Below are 10,057 nucleotides of genomic sequence, written 5' to 3' on the forward strand. Positions count from 1 at the left end.
ACCGAGAATACTACCTTGAGGAACACCAGCGGATTGAAAATAGAGGGATGAATAGGAACCATTGTGGTTTACTTGGAATAATCTATTAGTAAGAAAGGGACCACAATAAATATAAATTAATTTGTGTGATCTTCATGACCACTAGCGGCAGATAAAATATAGGGTAGATGGAGTAAAATAAAGACAATTAAAAAAAAATACTTAGGTTACATACATGATTTGGAGAAGGAAAAATAAAAACATACTTTTTTTCTGTTCTATAATGGAGAGAGTTACCTTCATTCTTCTCACATTTTTTGTTTATTTCATATTAATAAAACATTCTGTTTTAAATTGTTTTGGACCACTACTTCTTATATGTTTATAGCTTATAGCTTTTCAAATGGCAAGCAGGTGGTTCCTCCCTGAAGTCATCTTATCTCCCAGTGGAGTGACCCTCCCCGTTCCTTGTACCTCCGGCCAGCGGCTCCTGGGCCAATATTGTAACCCCCGCCTTCAGTGGACTCAGCCCAACCCCTTATAATGCCTCATGGCAAAGGAAGGGCACCAGTTACATGTTTATATACTCAGGTACATATAAATATTGACTTATATAGGTCAGGAAAAAAAATGTTTTAGACCTCTCATTCATCTTCAGGAATGTATATTTCTTACTTCCTATATGTTTATACCTTATAGATTTTCAAATGGCAAGCAGGTGGTTCCAGAAACAATACTTTTTTATATAATTATGTATTTTTATCATATATTTCTACCTGTTCTGAATTGGAACCAAACTCCAGTTCTCAGAAATATTTTATATAGCTATTTAGTTTAACTGATTCCTCTGTTATAATATGTTAGATATAATTGTATATACTTAGATTTGAATACCTTTTCCAAAGGTTATAATTGAATGTTTTCACCAATTTACTTAGCTATACTAACCAGGTGTCATAGTGTATTTAAACCATTGAATCAAGTCGATAACACTAGATTTATTACAGTTATGTACAATGGAGGTAGAATTTATGGGCAAAAACATTGATTATGAGTATCTATTAATCGATCCATTAGATCAATTGAAAATTCTTGGCTCTAATTAGTTAATTACCAGCCTACTATTATTTAGTTTGTTTTCCATTTGAAATAACAATGTAGGGTGACTATGACCTTGTTTGAATGCAGATTGACTCCTTCTAGTGTGGCCTCTGTTACCTACAGGTTGACTAGCTCTCTCAGGTGTCTTCTCTTGGACCTTTATCTCTATAACCTCGTTTGTGTAGTCAGGGCTAAAAAATACTTATTCCTTGGTCTAGGTCCGGCCGAAGGGTTCTCAGAAAGAGAATGCTATCATTTATCTTTCAGCTGCTTTTATGGGTAGCACATTAAGTGCAAGCCAATACATTGTCGGTGTTGTTTTGACAGGACTGCCCGCACAACCTGTTGAAAGGTTTCACCAGATGAATAATGTTTTATGCTCTTTATTGTTGTATTTTATCATTGAAAACTGATCATTAAGAACAGTCGTCAGAGACTTGATGTATAAAATGTGTGATATCGAATACAACTTGGTTCCATACAAGCTCTGAATATTGAGTTCTCGATTTTTAATTTAGTCCAGTTATAATGTGCTGCTACGTAGTCCCACATATATCTTTTAATTTTAAAGGCAGGTGTTTTATATGTATACTAAACAGAATAGTATGAAAAGGGATCCAAGAACTAATTGCAATCATCATAAAAATTGATTTATTTTTTAATCAAGAGTACCTACTGGTTTTTCCAATAGACTTTTATTCAATAAGAAAATCCTTTCGATTAATGTTTCAATATTATTATTTTTCAATATTTCAAGAGGGGGGGAGTGAGATCTGATTTATCGATGAATTATCCCAAATTTATTGGCAAACAAGATTGATCTCTAATTATCCACAAGATAGTATATTTTTCATTATCTTACAACACAGCATGTGTCAAAACCAGGCTGGGTCAGAACCCTTTTCACCACGATATTAAAGGTACAGAATAAAATGACTTGTAGATCTAAGGAACATAGTTTTAAACAACACGGTATTATTACCTGAAAATAAATTTTAAAAAAAATTAATATAACATTAAACTTCACACCTGAGCGCACTGACACGGTAATAACCAATAAATTTAAAAATAAAATTATAAATTGTACTATTAATGCTAAACTCACAAGCGCTCTAGACCACGGCTGAGGTTGCCAGGCACAGTCTGTATGTTGTCGCCACGACACTCGCACTCCGGAGAATATGGTTCCTCCCAACATCGGCAGAGTCCACCTGATTCTGTATCCGAGTCTTCAAGCATTAGGAAAGGGGCCAGTTCGGTGACGTTAGTCCCCTTACTGTAAAATAAAAAGTAAAATGTAATGTTTGTAAACATCTATAGTAAAATGTAATGTCTGTAAACATCTAAACTAAAATGTAATGTTTGTAAACCTCTAAAGTAAAATGTAATGTTTGTAAACATCTAAAGTAAAATGTTTACAAGTTTGTAAACATGTAAAGTAAAAAAAAAAAAAAACTGGTACAAATGAATTCTTTTTTAAAAAGAATATTAAGTAACAAAATGAGGGGTTTACAAATTTACAAATTTCTGATTCATTTATGTCATTGATTATAGCAAACATTTAAAACCTCTAAAGGCTGAAATTTTACTCTTAAGACTCCACTCTCTACAACTAACATTAGCTTTTGTATAAGTTTGCTTGTATTTGTTACCAGCAAATAATTAAAAATAATAGTAACAAATAAAATTGTAATAAAAAAAAATAGTAACAAACAAGTTGTTACTAATAACTTGTATAAGTTTGGTGTTATCGGTAGATTTGAAACCATAACACTTCTTTACTTAAAGTACTGATCACAAAAAACCAATACTCATTTTTTTCTAGCAATATGTTGTTATTATTCTATCAAATACGTATTGTAAAAACTATAATGACTTTATTTAAGGAAAAAAATAACTTATGATGTCCATAAATAAAATACTCAATACGATGTCCAATAAAGATAAAAATACTCTAACCATCGCCTAAGAGGAAATTTCATTAATAAATGGCAAGAAAACCTCCTAAGAAACGGACTAATATTTTGGAGGAACGGGCAACAAGCCTGAATGATGATTAGCAAAGTATAAAGTAGATAAAACTTAGATGATGTAAAGATTCTTGGCACTGAATAAGTTAATTGTAATCATATTCTAGCTTAAAAAATAAGATAAAGTGATGGGTTAGGATCAAATCCAAATTTAAATACTAAAAAAACTTAGAAAGACGGGTTAATATTTACGAGATCATTTGTGATGTATTGAGAACCAAGAAAATATCTAAAGAATAGTCATATTTCCTAATATGTCCAATATATAAAAACAGTAATGACTGCAATAAACACAGGGGGGTTTCATTGCTAAACTCGGTATATAAGTTTGTAAATCGCAATTATCAGTAGACTAACAAAGTGAGAAGAAAGTGTTATGGATAACCACAATAGGAGTCTAGCCCTAGAACAGCGACGACGAACTATGTTTTTCAGTGAGGTAGATGTAGAAGAAAGCTGTTGTTAATAAAATAAAAATAATTCATCATAAAACTTTCTATAACCGCAAGACGCAGCATAACCATACTTAATTCTAGCACCATACTCATACTATCAACAGTACAAGCACTGGCAGGAGCGCTCAAAGAATCTCTGAGAGGATTTAAATCTGAGCCTAGAATTTAGTGTAGATATGAGACCATGTGCCTATCAAGAGCAGGCCAGATAACTGAAAGAAACATGCAACTAGGAATTTTTTAGATCTGTGAGGAATTATGATTATGACTGTGAAAGTATGATTATCTTTGAGAACAGTGGCGGAAAAGGATAAAAAGGCACCGATATAGCTTTTTTGTTAGACCAATTTTTCTTTGATTCTCACACACTTTGCAATTGCTAAAGTCAATCCAGGAAGACAAAATGCCTTCTTAATGGACCGATTATGACTTATGGATGTGAGGCATGATTCTAGGCTAAAGAAAACAAAGTTCCTTTAAGTAAGGGAGAAAAATCCCTTGGAGAAATGTATGGGCCAATCCAAATCCAAGTGGAGAAATGAGGAATAAATCTAGAGTTAAGGGACCAACCCTGAGAAAGACATTGTGCGAATCATCCAGCTTAATAGCGTAAGATGATTGGGGCATGTGAAAACGATGGGCACAATAAGAATTAAAACAAAATTGCTTTATGGGAAGGAAGCCAGGTGATGGATGAAGGTGGGGAAAGCCTACGTCTCAGATTGCTGGAGGATGTGGAAGGCGTTCTGAAGTAGATGTGTATAAACGATCTGCGAAGTGAAGGCGATGTGTATAAACCGCTGGAGGTGTTTGGCAGCTGACAGAGAAGAATGGAAGATATGTGGAGAAGGTACTAAGGTACTACCAAGTTTCTACATAGCCCAAAAATGAATGAACTATGTATTCTAATTTCACCATCATTGCTGAAATTGCTTTATGAAAAATTATTCTATTTAAAATACTATTGCTTATGAAAAGATGCATTCATAAAGTAACAGCAAACCACCAGCTACTACGCATATGAAACAAAGAATAGACTCACTCTACCAATAGAATCAAATATATCTGATCTATCATTAAGCATCAGACAAATTATAAAGTCCTACTATCTATTAAATATAATGGTTTGGATAAAGAATATATATCGCTCCACGTTAAACATACACACCGATTAATCCTATTAATAATATTATTGCTAGCCTAATTTTCTGAAAAAAATTTCCATTATAGTGATACTGGAGAATTTCATTAAAATTCATTCATGTGTTTCGTCAACTTTTTTTTTTATTATGTTCTTATCGCTGTTTATAAAAGTCATTAAAAAAAAATTATTTTCTTCAATCAATTTATTTTATTTCGTCTTAAGACCTCCAGGTTTCACGCCCCCACATTCTCCTCTACTCATTTCCTCTGCTCTTTCAGTGATAGCGCTTCGGGCCATTTCTTTCTCACCATGTTCATGGTGATAGGAAGAAACGGCTGTGATTGGCTAGCCCCTAACCGTGCAAGTCGATCCGCCTCCTCATTCCCAGGTATACCGCATTGGGCTGCAATCCACTGGATTACCAATACTTTAAGTATTACTCTTTCACATTCTATGGATTTCCGGCATGTGAGAATTCTAGCGTTAGTTGAGGGATGTCCAGACGTTATTACCAGCAGTGCTGCCCTAGAATCCGACATCTAATATCGACGGGTCAGCTACAGAGGCAAATAAAAATGCGGGTGTCTATAGTAGCCTGTTCCAACTGTCAGCACCTGTTGGAGCAAACGCTCCACAATTTTGATGGAGAGGTAGCTGCTATTGCTTTAGCTTTAGAAAAGATTACTCACGCCTGCGCAAAGAAGATAGTTCTGCTGTCGGATTCTAGGGCAGTACTGTTCTCATGGTGAAAGGGTGATTTTCAGATCTGAATTTCATTACCAAGCTGTTATTATTCTTTTGTAATTTCACGGTTTTGATGACTATTACTTACCTTTTAAAGTACGATATTTTTTTTAATATATGTCTGTTTGATGATTGTTCTTGATGATATCAGGAAACCATATGAAAAATGGAGGAATTCATAAAGATCCAACTTTTATTCTGAGAAGATGCTTTGTGAATCACTCATACAAATATGGTAACATCAATATGAAGGAGTAATTTAAAAATCTAATTGAAATTGCTGAAATATCAGCAAAAGAAAGAGCTGCATAACATAATAGTAGCGAGGTTTAGTTTTCTTTTTTTTTTTTTTTTTCCAAAATGAAAGTCATAAACCATACCTGGCAAAATGTTCAAAATGTAATAGCAATCTGACCGTCAAACACATTTTTGAAGAATGTCGTCACTACACATCAACTCTGAACCAGTTAGGGTTACCAACAAATGTCCCAATGGCGTTGAGAAACGACGAATCTGTAATTGTAAAAGTCATTAAATTCATCCATCAGACTAACTTAATAACCAGCCTTTAATTATTATAATTATCTATTTAACTTGCCTTATTTTTAAAATTATAACAGCCAGTTATATGCTTTTCACCATCCTTTCCAATATCGTAACGATTATTAAACAAATTATGATTGCCACAAATTTAATTATAATTGGTGCGGATCAGTACACCATACCAAAACTATGACTAAAACAACTAGGCCTTACCAAAGCCAACAACCAACGGGCGTTGATGACCAGGCTGTTAAACGCCCTTTCAAAACTAACAAACAAACAAACCATACCTGACTCCATCATACCTTTCCAAAATACCTATTGATTAATATTAATTAGTACGTAGAATATTTTCATAAAAATAAATTTAATTTCAGTTGCTCTCTCTTACAAACACTTTCACTAATAACTTCGCCATCATTGTTGACTCTTTTTTCCACATCAAGGAGTATGAGCAGAATATTTATCTGGGATGGGAGAAAAGCGTATCGAAATCAAGAGGAAAAAAAAAATTACTGACAAGCAACTCAATAACCATTGTGCATTGGTACAGTACGTGCTGTATTAAAACAGTCCGTTTAATTTTCTTTTTATGTCATCTAAAAGAGAAAATAAAACAAGAGGTTATCTACATTGAATGTAAGTTCTTCAAGGTAATTGAAGAAAATAAAACTAAAGCCCTGTTGGTTCTCAAGTCGTAAGAACAAAAGAAAGCAAGTAACATTTAGTAACATATAAAAATCTACTTTCTTTCATGATATGATTATGATATAATTCAATGCAAATTAGAAAATGAAGATTTATTCCGGTAATCCATTCGAATAATTTATGTGATCGATAAATTAGAAAAGTTTAAGAAAATCAGAAAAATGATTTGTTCAACATTGATAGAGCAGTTTACCATTGATTTCAATAAAACATTAAGTACTCGAGAAAATTAATTTTGGAAAATAATTCATAATTTACCTAATCAAAAATCAAGAGAAATGCCTCTTGTAAATGATAAGCTTTTACAGGCAACACATATATTATTCAATAAGTCCTTATATTATTTAATTATCAATCATCATGAGAGATAGGTGACCGTGTATGACTTATAGGAGGAGTAGATGGTTGTGGGGTGCGGTCAAAATATAACACAAATAAGGTGAAGTAACTTATTTAATCTTGCCAACGTTTCGGCCAGAATTTCTAGCCTTCATCAGGACAGAATAAGATAACAACCAATGAATACAGAAAATAAAATATAAACAGACTGACATTAAGCAAATATTTGTACAGAATGGAATTAAATTGATAAAATATGTGGAAAATAAAATGTATACATAGGCTATTGAGAAATCAGGTAAAATAACATAATTAAGGAAACTTATTTAATTTAACGCAACTTTTTTAATTTAGCTTATTATTATTTAATTTTCATTATTTTATATTTTTGTTGGTATTATGATTTTTTTTCCTCAAGAATATCCCAGATTTGTAGAAAAGTTTTTTAAGAAAGAAGATTGTCAAGGGAACTGTACTCCTAAGAAATTAATGAAAAAAAACATGAAAAGAATTATGATAAAGGAATATATGATACGATGTGTTCTACGAGAGAAATGACCTTTAGATATAGTAATCTGACTAGATTTTTTTTTATTTCATAAAAAGTGTATATTCATGAAAAATTATTTAAAAGTATTAAAGATTAATTTTTGTTTTGATTATAAATACGGGAATTTAATTTATTTCTTTTTGGTGCATTAATAGCTATCTCTCTCACAAATAAAATAATAAAACTACACAAACACCGAGATAATTCTGGGGGCAGACTTCTTAGTCACAAAAAGATTTGACCTAAAAAAGCGTTTATTTAGAGAGAAAACTTTTTAGAAGGTTTAACTTCTAGCACTGATAACGAAAAAGGAAAAAATACTCATGAATAAGAACTAATATAAGGGCCGTATAAAAGCTTACTAAACTAGATTATCTCACTCGGCAACTGTATTATTTATATGTGGTATTACGGCGGTGGATAAGGTACAGATATTTCATACTTTACGGCAACGATTCTATGGATTTAGAACCACTTAGAAATAACTTTATTCGAATCGGTAAAAGTAATTTTCATTTTAATCTTCTCTGAAAAATTCCCTATTATCTAGAATCATATAACACCCTCCCTTTTCATAATCGCTATAATTGTTATAATCAATTACAGTTGCATTAGTAGATAAATATTATCTTATTTAACGAATTTTTAAGAACTTGAATATTTAAAATATTAGATGACTGAAAATTTGTAACTTAAAAAGTATATAAAACAATAGCGAAATATTTCAAGTAACACGACTTTTATACTCAACGGCATGCTTTGAGCAGCCCAGGCAGAAATCTATAATAGTGCAGTGCACTAACTGTCAAAACCTAGGACACACCAAAAGCTACTGCCATCAACAAACCAGGTGCGATAAGTCTGCCGGCCTCCATGCGTCAAACACCAGCCAGGAATCACAGGATGAACCAGCTAAATGTGCACTGTGTACGAAGCCATCCGGCAAACTACAGAGGGTGCGAGTTTTATAAAAACTTGCATAAGCAAAGGACCCACAATAGTGCATTAAAAACTCTTGATGAGAAGAATCGCACACAGGTACCTCCTCAAGTTGGGAATTGAGGCAGTTTTCCAGAATTTCAGAAAAATGCAACTCAACTTAACCAGCAACAACCTTCTGTCTCAACCGTCTCAGATCATCATAGCCAGGAATACAGAAGCCTCAACTATACTCTGAAGTCACAAGGAACCAGCAGTCAGGCGCCTAAAGCCTCCCATTCTCAGTGTCAAACTCCTCACCCGTTTATTCATTCCCATCATCTCATTTTTTATTATTCATCCCATATACCTTTAAAGGTTAAATTACTCCCGGAGCATCCACATCCAGCTCCTTCTCATCCTACTTTTCAAGTAAACAACCCACCCCAAATACCGGTGTAAATAGATTAAGTAACCCATACCTTACGACGTGTTCAGATTCCTGTCGAACAGATCCGTTACTTAGGACTACATCTGGACAAACGACTAACATGGAATCCTCATACAAGATTGAAAAGACATGTGACTACTCTTCGATTCCGACTATTACAACATTTACCAGACAAATGGTCTAAACTGCCCATCCTTTATACGGCCTATCTGGACATGCAGAGTTGAGCTTTAGGGCTCCAATAACTATCAAATTCATCCATAGTCATCCATCAGGACCTCAATGTCCCATATATTGCTGATTTGGCCAGAACCAGATACCAATCCTTCCATGATAAACTTCCAAACCCACTTGTTTCTGTAGGCTTCTACTTCATTACCTAATAATCCTCCTAGGTGTAAATTTACTTGTTATGTATATTTTTATACGGTAGTAAATAACAATAAATAAATTATTAGAAAAGAAAAAAGTATGTCCTCACCATGTATATTTATTATGACAAGCACAGCATATCTAAATGTATGTAAGGAAACTTTTACTTATTTTTCAAGAATATCAGATATAATATAATAAGAACTAATCCAATATGATCAGAATTAAATATATTATGTTTTAACAAATATACAATATAAATTCTTACAACTAAATTTTCTCATCTAATGAATATAAATGTCATTTTCCTGTAAACTTTCTTCATCTTCTCCTTTACTTTTAATCAATTCTTTATCGATTCCAATTATTTTTACAGATCGATCAAACTCTTCGAAAAATGACTTACTAATATTTTATTTTATTTAGTATTAGATTGGTATTCCTATAGCCAGCTTTTAGGACATCGACTAATATACGTAATCCTTTATAGAGTCTATCCTAAATATTGATTTTCCTCCTCCTTTATCCCATTTTCCATCACTTGTTATTATCTTCTGATTCTTAATAGTGCCGTGTACGGGGCTTCGGGGTTTCTAAGCCCGATTAGGGGTTCCCCGTACAGGTATTATATTGAAATTTATTCATATATTAATGTATTTATATTATGTATCTGTATTTATATATTTATATTATGTATTTATATTATATATTTATATTATGTAT

At 32.8% G+C, this 10,057-nt stretch overlaps 1 protein-coding gene across 3 annotated transcripts in view; it reads right to left on the reverse strand.

Annotated features, from left to right (window-relative positions):
* The window catches only part of LOC106686122 (lutropin-choriogonadotropic hormone receptor), a 514,005-nt gene that overhangs the window by 273,665 nt on the left and 230,283 nt on the right, over positions 1 to 10,057 (reverse strand). For all 3 annotated transcript variants that reach the window (XM_014429270.3, XM_067049772.1, XM_067049773.1), the window contains one exon: positions 2,186 to 2,356. In XM_014429270.3, the coding sequence (XP_014284756.1) occupies positions 2,186 to 2,356 (171 nt within the window). The remainder of the gene's footprint in view (positions 1 to 2,185; positions 2,357 to 10,057) is intronic.

Source organism: Halyomorpha halys, unplaced genomic scaffold, assembly GCF_000696795.3.
Source record: "Halyomorpha halys isolate HHAL.00 unplaced genomic scaffold, Hhal_1.1 Scaffold780.1, whole genome shotgun sequence".
In the NCBI taxonomy this organism is placed as follows: domain Eukaryota; kingdom Metazoa; phylum Arthropoda; class Insecta; order Hemiptera; family Pentatomidae; genus Halyomorpha; species Halyomorpha halys.